The 22,913-nt window shown below is 36.6% G+C and overlaps 1 protein-coding gene across 1 annotated transcript in view; it reads right to left on the bottom strand.

The window, feature by feature from the left end:
• The window catches only part of ptprn2 (protein tyrosine phosphatase receptor type N2), a 177,350-nt gene that overhangs the window by 11,992 nt on the left and 142,445 nt on the right, over positions 1 to 22,913 (bottom strand). Inside the window, exons 13-17 of the mRNA XM_065289392.2 lie at positions 17,756 to 17,971; positions 13,142 to 13,354; positions 8,507 to 8,654; positions 7,827 to 7,900; positions 2,741 to 2,818 (exon numbers count right to left, since the gene is read on the bottom strand). Coding sequence (XP_065145464.1) covers positions 2,741 to 2,818; positions 7,827 to 7,900; positions 8,507 to 8,654; positions 13,142 to 13,354; positions 17,756 to 17,971 — 729 coding nt within the window. The remainder of the gene's footprint in view (positions 1 to 2,740; positions 2,819 to 7,826; positions 7,901 to 8,506; positions 8,655 to 13,141; positions 13,355 to 17,755; positions 17,972 to 22,913) is intronic.

The following is a 22,913-nucleotide window of genomic DNA, read 5'->3' as shown; positions in this document are numbered from 1 at the left end:
CTTAAACTGCAATTCATCAACTAGCCACTAGAGATTTGCTCCAAAAGGAAGTCAATTCCCATAGACCCCCATGTTAAAATGCCCAAATTTACAGCTAAAATAAATATGTTTAGAGCCTGGTACAAAAAGAGTTTTCGGTCTATATAGCTAATTTTCCCCTTATGACAACTATGAGGAGGGTGAATATTTTTCTAACTAATCCGTTTAAATTACTTTAAGCCTTAAAGTTCTGCATAATTAAGGGCATGGCCACTTGAGGAAATGCTGTCACTCCTGTAAAGCTAGGTGGGTGTGGTTTCAGCAACCAGTCACCTTAGTCCACCCAGAGTCGTATAATAATAGAGTTACGACACTCACATAGACGTCCGTTGTAAGAATGGAATGCGGAAGTAACAGCGTTTCATGTAGTGACCGGTAGTGACGCATAGTTCCAAACGCAGCACTGAAGCCCATTCATTTCAATGGCACCTGCTGGTAAATCGATGAAATTACCGTTTCTCTTTACATTTTCGGACATTTCATTAATATAGTCAACAGTGATATTTTATGAACTCTGCTGTAGGTAATGATTATCGTTAATAATAACTAGTAAAATTTTTATATTTTAATGAGTTGTGTATAATGTGTGAATAATATAGATTTAATGGTTTAATATTTTATTACTGGTGGCCATGTACTTTATACTTATCTTTTTTATATATTACGAGTAACACTAGGGGGCAACAGCGACAAGCTAAATGCCTTATAAGAAAGTCACACTGCTTCACAATGCTGCTATGTGTTTCATTGTGTTTGGTAAGTACGAGTGATGTATCCTCGAAAATCATGTATGATTATATTAACATTTAATGTGAATTTAAAATATGATTTTAGTGTGTTTCTGTTATGCTTCACTGTTACAAATAACCGCGTTTGCGATCTTTTTTGTGATTTTAATATATTAAAAGTGTAGGAATTATGTTTTTAGCAGATTGATAGCCATTTATATAGCCATATTTTGCTACAAAAATAAAAGATAAACTGTGTTGCTGTAGTTGGTATAGATAACCACAGTTATATTTGGGTCACAATTAACTGTTTATCTTTATTAACTGATTTACTGTATTTCCATCACTCCCTAGTAAAAAAACGTTATAAACACAGTAAGTATAGTGATCAATTCACATTACAAGCTAATATTTACCTAAAATAGCTGAAAACCTATGCAAACAGATTGACAGCCCTGCTTGGTTTGGAACTGTAGAACGTTACATGAATCACGTGACCGCGCGGCGGCGAGATCAAAGCGTTTCGTAACTCTGTTATTATACGACTCTGAGTCCACCCACGTCCAGCCTCTTTAACAATTTACTATTATCCAGTAGTGACACGCTGCCAAGATGGCGATGGCAGGCTCCGCCTACTTTGGGCTTCATAAACCTATGGGTGACGTCGCGGACACTACATATATATATTTTTTACAGTCAATGGCTAAAACCGAGGTAGAGATTCTTGTTTGCTTCAGAAAGAATGATTACAGTTAAAAGCGCAGCTTCTTATATAAATCAATTTTGTCCTCAATAAAATGAACACTGAGACAATGACATGGTAATTGACATAGATTAATGCCCTCGGTTTCATTTAAAATAGAACTTTTAATTGGGCTTTTTGGATTGACTGTCTTTAATTCATCTGTATGAAATTAACTTACTTTAGACTATTAATTTTTCTGCCGGTAATTGACAAAATGATAAATACAAACAACAAATAACATCAATTAGTGCACACCCACATCTGTTGCCAAACACAGCTTTGTGATTATAGAGGGTCAAATGACAGCAACGCATTACCAGAGTGAATTTATTAAAATGCATATTCAATCTGAGCTTTCCTTTTCACAACATTTACTTATCTAATCTTCAATAAAACCAATAGAAAGAAACAGGCAAAAAAAAAATCCATTTGCTGTTATCTTCAGACTGTTGGACGAAACATTTAACTGACTAAAACATCTACCCCCTCCCAAAACAGCATTTAGGTGTTTCCTAAAAGTATTAGAGCCATTAACGCTAACTTTAAAATAAAGCAAACAAACAAGTCTCACCCAAATCCATTTGTTATAATCAAATCTAAGAGAAAAGGTTGTATTAAAGGAAGAAATGCTTGGGGAAAAATAATACAACATCAGGGAGTCTTTATATGCTTTGTAGTCATTTAAGGTTATTAAAGTGAAGGACGCTTCTATCTCTTAGTGTTTTTATTATTGTTTTTAAACATCTGTGTACGAGAAAAGGTTCAGATTAAATTCAGCGATAAGTCTCTAACCTTACAAGACATTTGGCAGCAGGGTTGTAGTATGGTCAGTATTTAAAAAACTTCTTCTGTTGGTAGAAAGCCATTTCTAAGTCAATTCATAAAAAAGGCCTAGTTTTGCCTTGAGATTTCATACTGTCAAACAGTGAATGTATTTATAATATATTTAAAATTTAATTTATTTGGACTTTTACTGCATACTAATTATTACTGTATATCACAGTTGTAATTTTCGTCAATGGGTTCGTCTGAACACGTCTAAGTGATTAAAAAAACTTGTGCCCACTTCAATTAATTATTCTTTTTCTAAAATGCAAACAAAGTAGCTTTGAACATTAATCATAAACGGAATCAAATATACCAATATTTTCTTCAGGTTATTCATTCATTCAATATTTGTGTTTTCTCTACGTTTACTGGATGTGCACAGTTAACATTAAGTTCATACCTGCCAGAAGTCTGCCACAGTGGGGGCAAGAGGACCTTGAGCGCAGATATAGGCTGGGTTTCGGGGGTCATGGTCCATCTAGAAAGTAAAAAGATAGTACATAAACATTTATATATAATAACAGCTCAACGCTGTAAACAAAACACCATGGAGAAAATACATTTAAATGGTGAAAGTGGAGGTTAGTTGCAAACGTGTACCTAAAGTGTCTAGACCCATGGCAAAAAATGTAATATTGTACTTGTAAAGTTACTATGGTGCTCTCTTCTGAGACGAAAACCTCTAGCCGCACAGATTCGGTTTGTTATTTATTTGCTTTCCGAACGTCCCTCCAATCTTTGGGGAAAGGGTAAACAAACACGCTGCCAAGAGAAACAGAATGTCCACGACATTCTGGACATGTTTGCAGTTAAAAGCCTGAGAGAAAAAAGCGAAAGGAAAAGCAAATCAAATAAAGAGAAGGCACAGAAGGCATGTCACTAATGAGAGCAGAGTCTACTCTCTCACGATCACCTCCCCTCTCCGCCTGTCTTTCTCCTTCTCATTTTTATCTACCCCACATCCTCTCTGTGTTTCATTTCTATATCGTTCCATCAACTCCACTCGGCCTTTCTTCCTCTCTCTCTCTCTCTCTCTCTCTCTCTCTCTCTCTCTCTCTCTCTCTCTCTCCGAGCATGTGCATTCTTTAATACCTCTGATTAAAGCTGGCTTGGAGAGTAAAGCAAGGCATCTCTCTAATCAAACACATTTATTGATGAGAAGCTCAGTGGCTGGAGGAGGGTGTCTATGTCATTGTCTGTATGTCTGTGTGAAAGCTTGAAAAAGCTAATGACACTTGATATGGATATAGACTATGACATCCAGCCACAACTACAGTAAATAATGACAATATGTTCACCAACACCTCAGTGAATCAGCAGAAAAACCATAGCAAGCAAAAAAGATTTCAAACCACTGCAAATGGACAATTTCTCTTTAATAAATCTCTTTAATTGAATATCTTTGTATACGGCGAATGGTCAGAACTCAATGGTTGATCCACCATATTTTTTTTAAGATCATGGATTATTCTAATCCTTAAGTATAAAAAATCCTGAAAGTCAAGCATACTTTTAACATCCTGTTGCACAAAAGGTTATTTTTGCAGTTGAAAAAGTTTCTTTAATATAAAAAAAAGAAATAAAATCGATCTTTTAAGAACCTTTGACTGAAAGGTTCTTGGGGAGCCATACATGGTATTTCTATGACATCGCTACAAAAAACCCCTCATAGCACCGAGCTATAAGTGTACAAAAGCTACTGCTATTTCTGTGTATGATGTGCTGTTTAGTTTCTGGTCTTTCACTGTGACCATTAGTCCAGCACACAGCAACCAACAGCCCACTCACTATCTGTCCATCAAAAAACCATCAACACCAACATCTATTCATCAAGTCTACAAAACTCCCAAGCAAATACCATATCTTTTCACTGACTCCAACACAACATGCCCATGCTTACGTTAGAGGAAAGAAACTGTTGTCTGGGTGCATTACAGTAGAGCACCCTTACGACCTGAAATTTCTTGTTATAATAAAGATAAAAACTCGTCATCGGATTGGAATGGGGCCATTCTTAGGTACAACAAAAGCTTGTTTGCTGTAAGGACGTAAGGTATGCAGCCTTGTAAGGGTGTCGGACCATGGAGCTTATAATATGATGGAAAGGTTAGAGAGGGGATGAGACTATAACACTTCAAACATTTCGCCAGCTCTTTCATGTCTATGTGTGCTTGTGGTTCCTTGAAGCTTCAAGCAAAGATCATATAAAAACTATAAATACAGTACAGATTTGGTCAGATTTGATGAACGCTTGTCAAGCTTTGTTAATGCTGATCAGATGCTACAGCTGTCTGTGTGAGTGTGCTTTCGGTAGCATGTACGCCTTTCTTTGGGAGCGTGTTCGAGAGTATGTATGTCTTTAAAGCACAAAAGCTAATCACAAAGCCTTTCAAAACTTTTAAAACTAATTGCATGGTTCAGTACTTCTGTGCTAATTTCTCTATAGCTTCACAAAAAGATCAAACACCACTTCATGAGAAAGACAGATACAAACCCCATGGTTACAGTGAATGACACGCACACCCATTAGCATGGCAGAAAATGGATATAATTGCTTTGCACAACCTTAATTGTTGGCAAGAGCGATTTAGAGGTAGAACAATTATATATACACAAGGCTAATGCCAGGAGTCTATATGAAACTGCTTTTTGACTACCCGCTCTCTATAAAGGCAGTTATTATATAGTCGAACTGTCATTTTATGCTCTTAAATCTAATTACCAAAACGACAAGATTTTTTTATCAGCAAACTCAGCACCTTAAAAAAAACATGCATCGGAAAGGGAACAAGATCAGATACAGTAGATCACAGGAGATTAAGACACAGGATAAATGCTTGCAAGATATTCTTATATAAACTTCTTGAAACATCTAAGTCAAAACAAAATTGTAAAATCAATGGATTTTAAAACCTTACTACTAAAAACTGCTAAATGCATATTAACAACAACAACAAAAGGTGCATCATGGTGCCACAGAAAAACCTTTGGTCTGACTGGTCCCATAAAGAACCTTTAACATCCAAACAATCTTTCTGTATCAAAAAGGTTCTTTGTAGTAAAGAAAGGTTCTTTAGATTATAAGAATGTTTCTTTGAGGAACCAAAAATTGTTCTTCTATGGCATCACTGTAAAGAAACTTTATTGTGCTTTAATGTTTGCTAATCCATGTGAAAGCTAACGCAGGTTTACAACATTATCTGAAGGGGTTTGCACCAACTCATGCCTTTATTTAGTGTGTGTGAAAGAGAAAAATATGGTAATAGAGAACATAACTGAACCTCAAACAGTCACAAATACTGGGTGCTGGTGTGAGAAGGTTAAGAAAAAAATATCACAAATGATTTACTTTGAGACCATTTTGCTTTCTTGCAGCTAATGAGAAAGAAGCTGCAAACATTGACAGACATAATTATCACAGTTTTTGAAACGCACATTGCCAAATCCCCGCTGCGCTTTAATTACCGCGCCTCCATGCATTTGTCTCCGCACCAGCGGATCAGTGCACCCAACCCGGACTGCAGCGCCAAGCCCTTGGGGAGGGGAGGGGGGTGCATGCTTGTGTCTTTTGTTTCTCCTTTTGATGAGTTGGAGTCCAAAAATAACAGCATTTAAAAGTGACTCAGTTTGACTTTCTCAGTGTGATGTTGCTACACAGGTATCATATTGATTAACATTATGTGTACGTACTGATTAAAAAACAAAAACAAAAATTACAGGTCTTGTACATTGTTTGTCATGGCATTGACACTACACCGCTGTCTCAGTGTTCTTACAAGAATGCCCTTGTGTTTGTGTTGCCTGGATAATTTGTGAATACAATCCTCTCTATACGGTGTGGATACTTTTTTGACACAATATGTTTGTGATAGATAAAGGGTCGTTTTCATTTGGCGCAAGAAAATGAAGAGTTTGGTTGCAAAACGCAATAAACGCCATTTAAAAAAAATAGTTTTAAAAAAATCATTATTGTATCAGGTCAGCATTAAAAAGTAAAGTGTTAATTTTACGCAAAATCTGATTTCCACCGTGTTGTTCTGTCATCTTTTTGCCCTTTTTCCAAAACGCCACTCCTCCTCCTCTGCAGAATGCAATAAATCCGCAACAAATCACAGCGCACCATTCCACGCATTGTAAACAAAAATGGCGGCGCGTTGAATACACACAGAATCCTAGTTTTCCTCATCCACTTTGTACTTCGTGATCAACAAACAAACAAAATAATACTTTGATGGCATTGCTAAACCTGTGGTGGTTTTCTGTAGTGGGGAAGAAACGCAAGCCATCAAAATCTAATAATTTACGTAAGAGGCACTCTGGCAAAGGAAAAATGCCAGCTGTTGTTCTCACACGACAGCAATCAAGCTTCTGTCATGCTAACACATTGACCCCAGGGAATTTTATGAAAAACTTTCCATTATTTTACTCAAAATCGAAAATTGAGCAGGACCAAAACATTTTACAGCTGATCGCTGTCAAAAAAGTTCAGCGACGACGTCCCAAGGTACAGAGCAGCAATGACAGTGCTCTGACAAAGTAAGTGTTTTGATTAATTCCTTTAATGTTTTTTTATCAGTGTATACCACTAGTCAACTAAATGAATATAACATGGCAAAGATGAATGCACTTTTTTATATTGATTCAATAGATTTATTGTATTTTGCGGAAAAATTATAATTTTTATAATAAATCTTTGAAAATCAAAATATGGATTTGAATTTTTTATGTTATTGAACCTAAAGATGCTATGTGAACGTTTGTTACAAAAAATAATGGTTTTCATCACTTTCTTGGTATAGCAAACACATTTTTACCGAAATGAGTCAAAATGGATTTATTGTGTTTTGGAACCAAACTCTTCAAATAATGATTGACTGTTTGAAATTTTTATGTGCCATTATTTTGTTCAGTGTCTCTGCTTTTACATATACATATACATGAAAGAGCATATTTAACAGCCTGGGAACAGTCTAACATCACATCCACAGACAGAGGCAAGAAGAAGAAAGGGAAATAAATCTACAAGTAAATGAATAAAATATAAAAGCAACAGACTAAGGGAGAGGTAAAATATTGAACTGCTTTTGGCACCTGGCACCATCAGACATAAATACTGTATGCAGAAAGAGCCTATGTTTCAGTCACATACATTATTTAAGGAAAGATGCACTGATATGAAATGTTTCCAACGATACTGATAGCTGATCATTCTTACTGATATCTGAAGATACCAATAGTGGTTATATTACCTTGAATTAACTGAATTATATTAACTTAATGTTAATCATTCATATAATGTTCATTAATATTAAACATTAAACTAGTGATGTTTCTTTACATTTTCTATAAACAGAGCTCAAATTCCTTATAGTATGAAAATTAGCTTTTATTGACCAATTATTGGGTGATATATTGGTGAAACTCTAGTTTTAACTATTTTTTAAGTCTTATGGTATCACTACTGGTGGTGTTCATTGGCTACTTACAATTGGGCTAGCGTTGATGTAATCAGATCTGGATTGGTTATTCTCTTTCTTCAGGATGACTCTGGAGTGATCATCTACAGTATTCAAAAACAAAATGCATTTTAAAGGAGCATGAATCTTTATTGAAAGTGTGTCATATTTGTAGTCAAAATGTAACATACATTTAGAATTTGGTGCCTATTTGATCGAGAAAAGGGGTGTTTGTAGTCTCACCCCCTTAACAAAGATATTGGACTTCCTTCTTTCAATGATGCAAAATGATGATTTTTACATCATTGAAAGAAGGAAGTGCAACACTGAAATTTGTATTTCTCCTGTCTCAGCGGCAACTGAGGAAATGATGCATGACCATTCAAAAACATGACTGGGGTTCTAACTGTACAAAGCTTAATGCAAATGGGTGAAGTGTCCCTTTAATACACAACCTCTTCCACCTTTTATTATCGTTTCAGTAGTTACATAAAAAATTCAAACCTATACACAGCTTTTTAATCAGTGAGTGATGATAGGAAAACATAGTTTACTTTACATTAATGCCAATTGTTTCTTAATTGATCAAAACAGAATGCATTAGCCTGTGACAGGCAGTGCTGTGGGCTTTACACAACACCTGCAACACAGCTGCACAGGAACACAAATCTAAATTCACTTGAGGCGGATAGATTTTGTGAAACACTTACACACAAGGATGCCGTGTGGGCGATTGCGCTGGACATTGTGTTCCTGCTGACCCACTACACATGCTGCTGGCTCAGCCTGGTAACTACAGAGAGCCTCCCACTCCTTATCCAGGCGATCTTTATTCTGCAGGTGATCCTCCATGTACGACTGCATGAGACACGTGGGAGAAAAAGACAGAGAGTACTTTAAAGTTTGCTTGCTGGCTCCTAAAAGATGGTATCATGAATAAATCAATCATATTATTATGCACAACTCAACAATAAACAAAGGACAAATTTACAACAAATCAACATGTCAAGCATATACATTGGGTTATACTTGCTCTGTTTATACAACGAAATAAGCACATGTACAATGTTTACATGCTTATGTGTTTCACCAGCTATTTGCTTTCTCATGTAAACGTTTTTGTATTAAGTCTCCTAAAATCCGGGAAGTAAAAAAGCTCGGTAGAAAGTTTCTATTCGTCTGCTATAATCCAGCTTTACCTCCAAGGCCAGCCTATCACTTTCTGTGCTTTCTTTCTTCACAACAATGCAATCACTCACCTATCCACCTTTAGACAGACCTCAAACCCGCTCAGCACGGGAATCGTAGACAGTAATCCTAAACATGCACCACAAAAGAGGAGAGAGAGAGAAAAAGAGATAGAGAGAGAGAAAGAGATAGAGAGAAAGTGAGAGAGAAAGGGGGTTTGGAGGGAGGAGGCTTGTCCTGACAATCACACATGCAATTAAGACTCCTGAAAGGGCTGGGCACGCCAGTGCCTCTTCAGACTGCTTCAATCACTCTCTTTTGCTGCTTGCACAAATGCTGATAAGATTGTCTGCGCTTAAGCCGCCTTCCCAAGAAGCCCAAATTGAATTCAACTGAGACAAAGGGAAAGGAGAGAGAGAGAGAGAGAGAGAGAGAGAGAGAGAGAGAGAGAGAGAGAGAGAGAGAGAGAGAGAGAGAGAGAGAGAGAGAGAGAGAGAGAGAGAGAGAGAGAGAGAGAGAGAGAGAGAGAGAGAGAGAGAGAGAGAGCTCATAGGACTGTGTAACTGGCCAGAGTCTGAGAGTTTAAGTGCTGGTTGGCTGTGGGAGTCTTGTTTTTTGGCTGCTTGTTTTTTGGCCATCCGTTGTTAACTTATAAGAGGGGGTTTACCTTCTGTTTGTAGCCATGTGTTTGTGTGTTTGTGACTTCATTGTGTGAAAACAAATGACAAACTCATAACCTAATGTCAAGAATCCTCTTGGCCCATTACAGAGAAAGCTATCTTTATCATCTCACAGGGCCTTGACAAACTTTGAAACATCACTGGCTGCCACAATTTTCTTTTAAATTATTAACTAACAAATTACTAACAGAAATATGTCAAACAACACACATATCTTCATATAAACCTGTATAAAATCTAAATCATTACTATATGTGACCCTGGACTACAAAACCAGTCATATGTACCAATAGCCAACAATGCATTGTATGGATGAAATATTATTTAATGCCAAAAATTATCATGATATTAAGTAAAGATTATGTTCAATGAAGATATTTTGCATATTTCATACTGTAAATATATCACAAATGTATTTATCATTAATAATATGGACTTCATTTGGGCAACTTAGATTTTTTTTAGCACTTGACCAAATATTGTCCTATCCTAACAAACCATACATAAATAGAAAGCTTATTTCTTCAGCTTGATGTTATAAGCTAGATTTTCTTATGACTGGTTTTGTGGTCCTGGGTCACAAACTGTATAAACGTTGCCATACATTGTGTGATTTAATTAATAAGTCAAGGAAACATACGCTTTTTACATTTATAAATATTGTAAATATTTTAGGCGATTCAAACATTTTAATAAGTTAACAAGATTCAACACAATATTTTGTGTTGAAATTAAAATTGTTGTAATTTTCTGTTTTATACTGTTTTATTAAAAAGCATATTGCATTGCTCTGGACACTGGGCAGTACTTTCTGTGCCTGTGGTTTACACATAAAGACCTTGTCTGTAGTAATGATACAGTAAACTGTGTAACAGGTCACTTATTAGAAGACATTATGGTTCATATAGAATTAATTATTTACAGAAGAAACACTTTAATTAAATTACTTCATAGAGAAGAACAATATCGCCAGTGGTCAAGAATGTCTTATATTTTAGGGCACATAAACCCCAGCTTCCATTTCAGAAACTTACACAAGTTTTCTGAAACACCTACATGCCGTGATCTGAAACTAAATGACAATATCCTAAATTATGACCTTAGCTGAACACTTGAATGATAACAATCAAGGCACCTTACCACAAAACCACTGTTATTTTTCCCAGCATAAATCATGAGAGACAGCTGCACTCAAAATGTTCTCATCAATATATCACAAGAGGAATAAATTACCCCCCAATCAGTTTAACTCGCTGGTTCTTTCTGAGGGCTGTGAGCGGCCAAATGCCAAAAGTAAGTGGCCATATATGGCTGTCATGAGGCCAATCATATCTGACCTTCTGCTTGCTGCATGCTGGACGTCATTTTTTCTTCTAGTATTCCTAATGCCACGAGAAAGGAGCATCTGTCTAGTGAGCGTGTGTTCCTAAACCAATGTGTAACTGTAACTCCCTCTATTTGCCTTCTCTAATACCACCTCTATTAGCAAGATGATGCGTGATTTAATCAGAGACGGAGGGATTTGGCAACCAGCCAACCATTTAATCACCAAGGTACTTCTCTCTCTGACAACGGCCTCTTTTCTATCATTTTATATTGAAAAACCACTCCATCTCTTCTATAAGCAAGTACAGCCATTTAAAATAAGTACTTAATAAAGCAGGTTGTTACTGGTTTTCAAATGCACACACTTACACTTACTGCGGATATCAAAGATTTGTTGCTTTACCCAGACTATAAAAAGGCCCAGATAAAACCTTTATCTGTCTTTGTTTTAATCTTTCACACAGTTTATGTTACAGATCTGTACAATAAACACAGAACAGTGAAGCAACAGAGGTCATTGGTGGAGCTGTCCAAGGTTCTGAATCAGTTAACAGCTGCTAATTTAAGACTGTGTCTTAAGAACAAGTCTGACCAACTAGCAATCAGTCTTACTATTTGAATTTAAATTGGACCAATCTATCTTTTTATGTAACATACAACAATTATGATCAGTTTTAAATAAAAAAGATAAATGAAGTGTTATGAAAGAGTCAGATGTCTAGTCTAAATCTCAAATACTTATATTAAGGGGTTTAAGGACACAAAATATGTCAAAATATCTGAATTAAGCCTTACATTTATCTGCAAGTATTTATTGCATAAATTGGCAAAAAATCTATATTGTCACGAAACATACAATGTTGACGGGCTGTATGAAACATGCAACATGTGAAAGAAAAGTATCTATTTTGAGGATTGAACAGACCTTATCATACAGCGTGCTTGTGGATGGAAATCAAATACAGTGTATATATTTTTCCAACAAGAAAAATAGTCTAGCTGTCAATCAAAATAAGATAGAAAAACAAAGGGCCATTAGAATGCTGGGCAGCTTCACTAGAGATGAGAATGGACAATGCATTCCCTTGCTTTGCTCTTATCTCTGAGAAAGAATAAAAAATGTCTTTTAGCAACCTAACATACAGAGAGATTACACTATCAGACTAGTTATTCTTTCATAACCCGCCTTTGATTGCACCCATTGAGAGATGGATAAGTGTACATGCAATAACCTCTCTGACAGTGTATTGCACAAGCTCGTAGCACAGTTACTGAGTGGAGATCAAGGCTGAGTGTAATTTTGAAGGTTTTTTGGAAGCACTAAGCATTACACAAACCTGAACATTACTAAACTATAAGACTGTTAGTGTATTGTAAAAGATCCCAAGGATAATTTCAGGGTGCATAAAATAACACAAACTAAACCATTGGTATAAAATTGAATTTTAATTTCTAACGCAGCCTATAAAAGAGGGAACTGCCACGTTTCACTATACTTACTGTGTATCTACAAAGATGACAAGTTCCATGATGCTGTTTCAAAACAGGCAATCGACTATGCCATCAACACTTAAAAATGTTTGAATAGTGACGTTGTAATTGTGCAACTTCAGCACATGCATCTCTGCCTAAAAACGCACATGGTTTTATTAGCTGCTACAAAACTTCAACAATCTCAATAAGAGCCATCCATTACAGGAAAACACAATCCGCTAAATGAATCAACTCAGTGGCTGTCTTTGGCTCCACTGTTGGATGTATGATAGATTCCCTGCTCGGTAATGAACACAGCGCTACCAGGCACCTATCAGTCTTTTCTGTCGAAGCGGTGCTGAGATGAATAAAACAAAAGTTGGGACGAAATTAAAACGATCCATTGTGTCAGAAACGGCAGAGCCCATGGGGCCTTCCAGGCCCTTTCAGAACAAAAACAAACACAAAAGTCTGAAATAAGTGAGTGATGTGATAAAGAGGGAAAGGAAAATAGAGCGAGGGAGAGTAAAAAGCAAGTGTGTTTTGAGGTTCATGGAGTACAGGTTTTGGCTCTGTAGTGACTGATTTTCATAGGCTCTTGCAAATATGACCGAAATATATTTGTTGTGTATGTGTGTGTTAAATATGTATGCATATATAATTTATGGTTTTGTTTACCAGTATCATGTGTCCAGTGGAGATGTCCATGTTGGTTTGTGAGGGCTCCTCACTCCAGGAAGATGTACTGCTGCGGGCAGATGGACTCTGCATTGGTCCATCACTAAACTGTGAAGACACACTGTTAATGCGTGACGTGTGCGATGGGTGGAAGACCTCTGAACGCTCGCCCCGCTCTGATGTCTGCATTGCCATGCGCTGACGACAGAGATCCTATTGAGGAAGCAGACAAACATTAGTCAGTGAAGACATTATCTCCGGTCAAACACACAAACCTATGGACACAAAAGAGCGACAGAGAATTGCTTAGAGCATTATGCTTAGAGCATTATACTATAACAGGCTTTTATTTCAAAAAAACATCCTTTACTACAAAAAAACACGCTGTTACATCAGGGTTTTTGATCAAATAAACTCTAGATGTAGGATTGGCTGTGGGATTTCATTTGTCTACACTTTGATGTCTGTGAGATAACTCCCTACTTCTTTATCTCAGAAGATACAACCAACTACACATTACATCACTGTCTATTCAAAAAGATTGGCAGACGAGGGGAAGATTAAGAATGATTAGTACGAAAAAATACAATAAAATTAATCTTTACAGCTGAAATACATCATGTGTATCATCACCCAACCATGCAGTCATATTTAACACAGACTTAAACACAATGTTTCATTCCTAAAATCATGATGAAACAAATCAAGCATAATATTCACAAAAAGGCATTAAATCTAAAAAAAATAAAACATGTGATTTCCTGTCTGGGTGCTTTGATGTTATCACAATTAATCAATGATATTAATGTGTTATGATCTAAGAGATTTTATAACTGTGACATTCTCAGTCGAATCTGTTAAGGATCAAAATAATGATTTGGTCATAATTAAAGACAAACGAACTCTACTCTGTAGCAGCAGTGATGAAGTGCTACAATTTTTTTTTAATGCGATAATAAACATTCTCAAGTTAGCAATTTATTTGCTAAAGCAATATAACTGAGCTGAAAATAATTGCTCTCTCTTTCACTCTCTCTCAGAATATAGCCGGATAATTTGGCCTGTAATGCTTCTTTTACTGACATCCTGCCTTTCCAAGCTTGCATCAGTTGGAAATAATAATAATTTTCAAGCTACTTTCTACTTAAATCAAACAAAAAAGCAGCGAAAGAGACCAAAAGTGGAGGAAGCTTCTCTGTATGATGGCCTTGATTATATCTATGAAATATCCCTTGATAGAGGTGGTTGCATCAACGGGAGAGATTTTCAAATCCTCTTTTCAAGGATCAGTGACTCGATGAAAAAAATTAAATGACGGTACAAGTTGGATTTTGAAAATGGTCTTTAATTTTTGCTAGGAAAAACGTGTAGAATACTTTCCCAGCGATACAGGTGTCATTAGATGTCAGCTAACAGGCCATAAAATCAAGGTCCTGTAAATAATACTTATTATTATATTTTCCCTACTACCTGAAAGTGAAATGTCAAAGTGACATGATTGTATGGTAGCCCATACTCAAGATGTGGCCTCTGCATTTAACCCATGAGTGTGAGTAATGAACAAATGCACTGCAAGTCATGAACACACACACGGCCGGGGAGCAAGAACATGCCTTGCTCAAGGGCACCTAAGTCACAATCTGCCGGCCTTTAGACTCAAACTGGGAACTTTCTGTTTACAAGCCTAATTCTTTAATTAACCATAAGGCCACGAATGCCCCACAACTACCTGACGGATATTGCTAGAATCAAAGTTATAATAAGCCTCTTTTTGTGGTTGCTTTAGACTCTGTACACAGCAAAAACATATTTGATGATGGGACACCATTGTTAAGCCAATAAAAACTCTTTGAGACATTCTTTATGTGACATTTAAGTTGTCTGACATTGGGGCTGGCTTGGCTTGAGTTTTGAAGAGAGGAGGTGTATGGCACAAGTTATGGACCAGCTCACATCAGATCTAAAATGATTGTAGATTTGGTTTGAACATTTGGGGAAGGGGGGAATTATTGTTTTCCTTTCTTTTCTTTCCTTTTATTGATTCAAAGATAAAGCAGACACAGACACTTTTTAAAGCAGCAGATAGTGACAACAGTATGACCCCTTCTAAGAGCAAGTGTCTGACATTTAATGAAATGTCTAGATGAAAGAGCGATCAGAGTAATGCTGACAGGCAGGTCAGTGAGAGGATGTGAAGGGTTGGAGATGGAAGTTTAGTGTGTGTGACTAATGGAGATACACAGTAAGAGAAACCAAGAGGGTAGGTGGTGGGGGCGACGAAGAGGCCAAGGTGCCCTAAACATGGCTATAGACAGACAGTAGGCTGTATCCTTCTGGTGTCAAATATGAGTCAGTCCGAGTTAAAGTTAATAAAACTGCAAAAACATGTGCCCACACAAATGCTGTCACCCACTTATAGAAACCTATCTCTTCATTCCATCCAGCATAAAAACATGCATACATTTAAAAATTACAAATGACAGAAAGCTCTAATAAATGTTGGCTTATATTCAACCAAGCATTGGGTCAAAAAGGGTCAATGCCAGTCTTAAGTTAGAATAAACCAGACATTTTTATATTTGAAAACAACCCAGCATTTTGGGTTGAAACAACCCAGCATAGGTTAAATTACAAGCCAACGGTCTGGGTTCATCCCTTTTTGATCCAACGCTGGATTGAAAATAACCCAGCATTCTTTAGAGTGAAAGGAGATGAAAAGTGAAAAATTGGCGGGAAAAGAACAGCCCAGAACAGAGATGAAAGAACATTGAACGACAAATATTTGTACACATTTCTTGAAGGCAGAAGTGTGGCTCTTGCAAGGCAAGGCAACAGTAGATCTTGTTAAACCATTCCTCATTTTAAGTACAGTTAAAGTAATAGTATAGCTTAACTGTATAAATGTTAATTGTAGCCAAGAACCTTTATATATAGCATATTAGATGCTCACTATACTATTAGTGATGAAATAACAATAATAATTTAGCGTTATACTTGCAAAATAGGTAACCATTTACTGATGCATGATATACCCCAACAAGTCCTCTAGATTAAAAATTACTAGTGGACATTACTGGTAGAGTTTAATGGAGTTTAAAGTACTGTAAGTTTGGAATTTGAGAAAGATAAACAGGATCATGTACTGCATTTAAAAAACACTGAAAATCTTGGTCGTAACAGTGATATTTACCACAATAATGGCAAGCAAGGTATACATTAGCACATTAGATATTTTACCAAAAAATATTTAAATCTTTGGTTTAGTAAAATATCCATGAAGATCCATACAAATAGTCTGTGTCATTAATTGAAATGATTTTTTTAAAATATAAAAATTAAGCCATAAAACGGATGGTAGGCCAACTCAGATATCTGGTTTTACCATCACTCAGTCAGACTAGGGTTACGTGAAGAGACAGTCGACTGAGATAGCCAGTGGCAAAGCATGGGTCTTAATAAATTTAGGCTGTCTCAATTTTTCTGACTCCGCATGTAAGTTGATGGTGAGTTAAAATGTTCTGCAGGACAAAGAATAGAAGAATAATTGTGTGTGTGTGTGTGTGTGTGTGTGTGTGTGTGTGTGTGTGTGTGTGTGTGGTGATGGTGGTGTGTGTTTTGATCTGCTACCGAATCATTGCGGCAGAACTGATTCTAATTGCATGTTTCACTGTAAGAGTCCCAGTGCACAAGACTGCATTCATTCCAGCTACAGCAGTTGGGAAATCCCTTACATCGACACAGTAAAGGCTCTGTCTGTGCCTTTAATCTTATTCACTTAAAAAAATCTAAGCAACCTGGCAGATGTGAGGGCTAGAAAGCGCTCACAATATACCACGATACAGCAACATGGCACTTAAATTAAAATCAATGCGAAGTAATTAAAAGGCGAAATTAAAACATAACAAAAGTGTCAGGATATAATGTGCGACTGCACCGTAATAATATTGACGAACATGGCTTATTTTGCAGTGCTGATAGGGCCGATGTTCATGGAAGAGACTTCTCGACAAAGTGTGAAAGGTTTATTAAATATTGAAGGCGGGGGAGGAAACCAAGCGCTTGCACCCTGCGATCCAGTCTCGTTGAGTACAGCTGAGCCCAACACAAAATCAATAAGCCTTCACCGCAAGCCCTCCCTCCAGGAGCCGCGAAAGAAAGGTCATACAACAAACTCATTTCCCTGCTAAAGAGGGCTCTGCCTCAATTAGGATTCATATTAAATACTGCTGCCGTGAAAGGACATCTGCGCCTGCTCCAATGGGTCATAATTAAGAAAAGAAGCTTTAAATAAATACATTGCCTTTTTGTTAATGTGTTACAACCATTTTTAAACAATTATGAACATAGATTACACCTGGTGATTATATTTATGGACAGTGTTACTCTGCTGGATGTGGCTTATTACTGGATGAGAAAATAATCTTTCAGGACATTCAACATACATACGGTAGCATCTTTAAATCATGGAAGATCAAAAGAAAAACAATCTGCGCACCTAGTACTGAAGCAGACCTTACTAATACACAGAGACAGTACTGTCATCCTTGAGTCAATATGTATAAAATCAGAGAATACAGCAGTACCGTTGGCTGAAAAAAATCTGCCTGCTTTTACCTGATAAGTTGTTGTGGCATCGTGGCCTGTGTCACTTCCCAGCCCGGCAAGCTTCTCCTTCAGCTTATGGTGGGAGCGATGGCGCAAGCAGTACAGCGCCCCAGACATCCCCAATACCATGACAATAAAAACCATGGAGACCACCACCAGAATCAAAAAGTTGCTTGGCTCCACTTGACTGTTTTTGACAACAGGGATTTGGCTCAGCTTGCCTCTCTGAAATCAGAAGAGATAAGAGTAACACAGATAAACATTATGAATTGAACACACACGTCCACTCTTAAAATATTGCTCAGTGACATCATCATATCGACCACATGGGAACATCCAGCTGGTGGCGGCAATCATACAATACATCTTTGATATGCTGACTGTATTTAAACTTCCCAAGTGTCAGCCTATGTATATAGGCTCGCTCTACACTTGTCTTGGCAGGTTAAAACATGCCACCACAGAGCAATTAGGGTCGGTCCACGCTGTACCAGCTTGTTGCTAATTAGCCTCCACGTCTTGGGTTTGGTTGGGATGGGGGAATTGGCTCAGACCTCCAAGTTAATAAAATGGGAGAGGGGCTAAGCTGAGGGGGAGCACCTAAAAGGTCCAAGCCCGCTAACGTTCCAGCGTAAAGGGGGTTGTCGGGCTTGTTAGCCCCTCGGGGGGAGGGCTGACAGCCGGGGCTAAGCTGCTGGGGGATTGGCGGCGTATTGTTTCCAAATGCCTTGTGAGGCTGAATAGACTGAGGCCTTTAGAATGGGGTTCTGATTTTTTTAAATCTGTCTCTATTCGATTTTGGAGCCAAATAACGATCACAGCCAACTTGCGATCAATTTTTCTGATCAGTATTTAAAAAAACTATTTTTGATTTTTCTGAAAGCTGATCATCTGCTTTACTGCATTACCATATAAACTCTGATTTTTCAATGCACAACATTAATGACTACCATACCTTGCATAAAGAAATGTAAATTCCTAGAGCACAAAACCTCTAAATCTTTCTCAGGTTAGATATGCCAGTCTATTTAATTACATTAAGAAATCCCCTGTACACAGGTTACATTGCTGAAAATATTAACTCCTAATTGTGAGATTTAATATTTTTCATGGATCAGTTTTTACTCTGATTGTGATGTTTTTTGTTGCAGAAAAGGTTTTCAGCCATCAAACATTACATGGAGAGTGTGTGGAGAGGAGGGCGCATTCAGCTGGAATAGAATCTCCCCCCTCTCTCTCCTTCCCTCCATCTCACTATAGGCTTAGTGCTCTCAATCGAATTACATGAAAAGATCGCCAACATGAAAAGCTGGTTCTGAAAAGAAAATTGTGCTTGGCTAAATAATGTCTGCAATTAATTATAACTAAATAGAATACACGCATTAGGCGTTTGAGCAAAGGACTGGAAAGCGGACAAAAAGGGAAAGAAGATATAAAAGAAAAATTGAAAACTGTTGGGGTTGTCCTGATATGACTCGGCCTATTCCAATTTCCAATGCAGATTACAGAAATTAATGATGACTACGAAAATGAATCATAAAACAATTTTGTGCATTGCTCGTCATTAAATGTAACAAATCAAACATAAATCTACTCATTCTAAAGCATAATTTATAAAAATAAATTATAATCATATAGATTTATATAAAGTGGTGAATGATAAATGTTTGATTAATAAAAAAACTGTCTTCAGTGTAAACGAGGAATTATTAAAATATGTAAACAGATAAACTACATGAAGTGTGTTACTTTTAACCTATGACAAACCTGCTCTCATAATGAGGACAATCAAAACATATAAAATGCAAACTGAAATAAAATGCAAACTCTTGTCATAACGGTACTCTGGAATTATAAAATTTTAAGTAATAAAAACAAACAATAAAACAAACAAGATCTGTATTATAATTCAATATAAATCAATATGATCTGTCAAATGAAACTTAAATCATATTTAAAATATCTCTTTCTTAAAAGCATCTGGTCTTTGGTGTGGCTTATAAAAAACTGTAAAGATACAATTCCTGTAAAAATCAGAGAGGAAAAGAAAAAAGAATGAGTTAAAGAAAAAAAAAATGCAGAGACAGAATGCTTTATGCTTTTATGGTTTTGTTCTTCTTTGGGGAATAAAATTGGACTTGCAAATTTCTGATTCACAAGAGCCACTGAAGTAAGACAGACAGGTTTGAATCAAGCTTTCATTTAAAAAAAGTAAAGGTAATTATAGAAATATATAAGGTAGAATATAGAATCTAATATCTAGTATAAAACATTAAATACAGAAACAAATTCTGATAATATAAATCTATATTTAAATAAATATTTATTTATAAATAAAGCATTTTTAACAAATCTCAGGGAAATTTGTCATATAAATATAGTTTTAATACACCCATAATGACAGATGAAAGAAAAAGGTGTTGAAAGATGAACAATAAAAATAAAATTAAATTAAAAAACACAAAATATAAATGCAAGGATAAACTAAGCCAAAAAAGGAAACAATATGTCGCTAGACAAAATATGTAATAAAGGGTGTGTTTTCAGATAATGAATCTCTGAACATGGACAAACTTGTAAACTATATACCTCTTTTATAATATTAAGTGCTAAAGCAACAACAACATGGGTCTGTATATATATCAAATCACTAAAAACCAAAGCAACACCAATCACAAAGAACACTGGCCTATGTATGACCAAAGATAGCAAATTTCCTTTTTAATCAGTCTGTATTAAGTTGGAAAGTTTTTATTCCACTTCTTTTCTGTTCTCCTTAACATTAGAAAACAGGCATTTGAGGAAGGACAACAGGCAGATGGATTTGGGTGCCCTGACTGATTTAAATTGGAGGGAACCGATATTATATTGAGGGAAGGGATGTGTGGAGGAGACAGTGACGGGTAAAAGGTTAAGACAAGGGCCGCCCATATCCTTTTCCTTTTACACACAATAACTGCTTTACCTTAACAAAAATATTTTTATTTATTTTACTTCATACTCTCTACTCTTTAAAATGTAGGGAAAATTAACAAATACACTAAACCAAAAGGCAACACATCATGCACGTGATATTAAATAAATTAAAAGCTGTCTTGTAGTCTTTCTATTTTGTTATTCCTGCATTTCTTTGTGTTGACGTTAGTTTAAAATTTGTATTAGTCTAACTTGCAAGTAAGGTATAAATATTATTATTTATGTGTAGAGTTATATTTAAAACTGCATTTCCATGAATGTACTGTATGTGGTTTCCTGTTAACACAATACAAAATATTTGGCACATAAGAGAATATATGTAAATGATTTTACTGGTTTTAATTACATATTTAAATTCACTGACCTTTTCCTTTAAGCTAACTTGTGCATCTAAGTGTAAATATTAAACATTAAAATGCTTATAAATATTTACGCATTTATGAGCTAAATACAATATGAACACTCACAGAATGTGTTTATGAAAGTTTTTCCCACATTATTGCCATTTATCGTAAACACGTCCAACGGAACACCCAGTTAAAAAATCAAATGTGAAAAATCAATATTAAAGTGTAGAATAAGTCAAATAATGTGGCGGTAAAATCAAACGTAAGAATAAGTTTTTCTTTTTGTCTAACGATGCATTTTTGTACATCTTATTCTTTGCTTTAAGTTATTTCATTTCATCCTCTAAACACCCGTTTTAGTGTGATCGATTACACAGTGTAATCTCCCATCTGAACAGCTAAACATATCCTAACGATCCCCATCTAAACAAGGACAGTGCTTTATTACCCGGTGTTTGAAACCGCGTACTCTGTACCACAGCTCTTCCCATTCACTTCCTCGCGACCAATATTAATTACTTAGCGTTCTGCAAACCATATTATCCATCATATTTCACACAAAGAATAAGCCTCCATCAACACTTTCTTCTACAAGACGCATTTTAAACGAAATATGTCACGTAATAGCCCACCGCCGTTAAATCTTGAGGACCGTGACACTCATTATCAGTCCAGATGCATCCGGATGCGCATAAGTTTTAGGTGACGCTTATTGGGGCTTTCAAAGCCGCCCACAGCCTCCTTACATTTATTTCACATCATAATACACATGCACCATTAAAGAAATGCTAGCCCAGACAGATAGTTACCTATTTCCATTTTCGGACAGCGCGTGAGGGATGCTTTTCTCATCTGGAAGCAAGATCCTATTCCGTCTTTCTCCATCAGATGTCCTACCGCAGCTTCCACTCGCAATCCCGTTACCTAACAAAAGTTTTTAGCCTCCCCACTCGGTTCCACCTCAAAAAGAAAAAAAATCGCAGCTGCTTTGCGCGTATTTTTAAGAGAAGCGGAGAAAAATAAGTAAGGAGGACTTTAAACAAGAAGGACCGAGGGAGACAAAATCTAATTCGTCCGTCACATTTCCCAAAGACTTAAGCGAAGCTGCAGTGGGTTGTCTTGTCCTTTGAATGATCATGTGCGACTGAAAGCCAGGTTTTTTTCACGGAGCCCCTCCTTATATTCAGCGCGATTCGACTCGACTCGCTGTCTGTAGCACATGTCACATCCACTGGTTGCTATAGCGATGCCTCCACATGTTGCCCACCGCTCGCGGGGCGCTAATCAGCGCGCGGGGTACAGGACAGCTTGAATGGACACAGCGCTTGTCACTCATTTGTTCAACTATTCGGGATTTCTGTGCCTGCTGAATTGGATTTTTCTTAAGCTTTCTCCCACGTCTTTAACCCGTTGTAATGCGCCCATTACGGTTAAGTAGGAATACCATTTTAATTCAAGTTGTGATGAAAGAAAGGCTGTTACCCCACAATTTTTGGTTCCCAGAATGTTTGCAGAACGTTTGTTTTTGGTTACCTTCCTAGACTATTATTATAAAGTCCCAAAATAATACCCAAACACACCTTAAAAAGGGTGCTTACAATGCAATATATATATAAGGTTCGTTGTAGTTGAAAAGAAACTAAAAGGTAATAAATGGTTCCTTTAAGAACCTTGACTAAATGGTTCTCCTAAAAACCCTTTGTAGCACCTTTATTTTTAAGAGTGAATAAATTCTTAAATTACGGGAACGTTTTGGTGCTTGCTGGGTTATACAGTATCAACGAGATGGAGACTCTTGAAGGCAAAAAAAGGAATACTAAATATAACTCGGATAAAGGAAAATG

This window comes from Paramisgurnus dabryanus, chromosome 2 (assembly GCF_030506205.2).
Source record: "Paramisgurnus dabryanus chromosome 2, PD_genome_1.1, whole genome shotgun sequence".
Classification (NCBI taxonomy): domain Eukaryota; kingdom Metazoa; phylum Chordata; class Actinopteri; order Cypriniformes; family Cobitidae; genus Paramisgurnus; species Paramisgurnus dabryanus.
The sequence above is the reverse complement of the archived record's forward strand: the minus strand, read 5'-3'. Positions and strand labels throughout refer to the sequence as shown.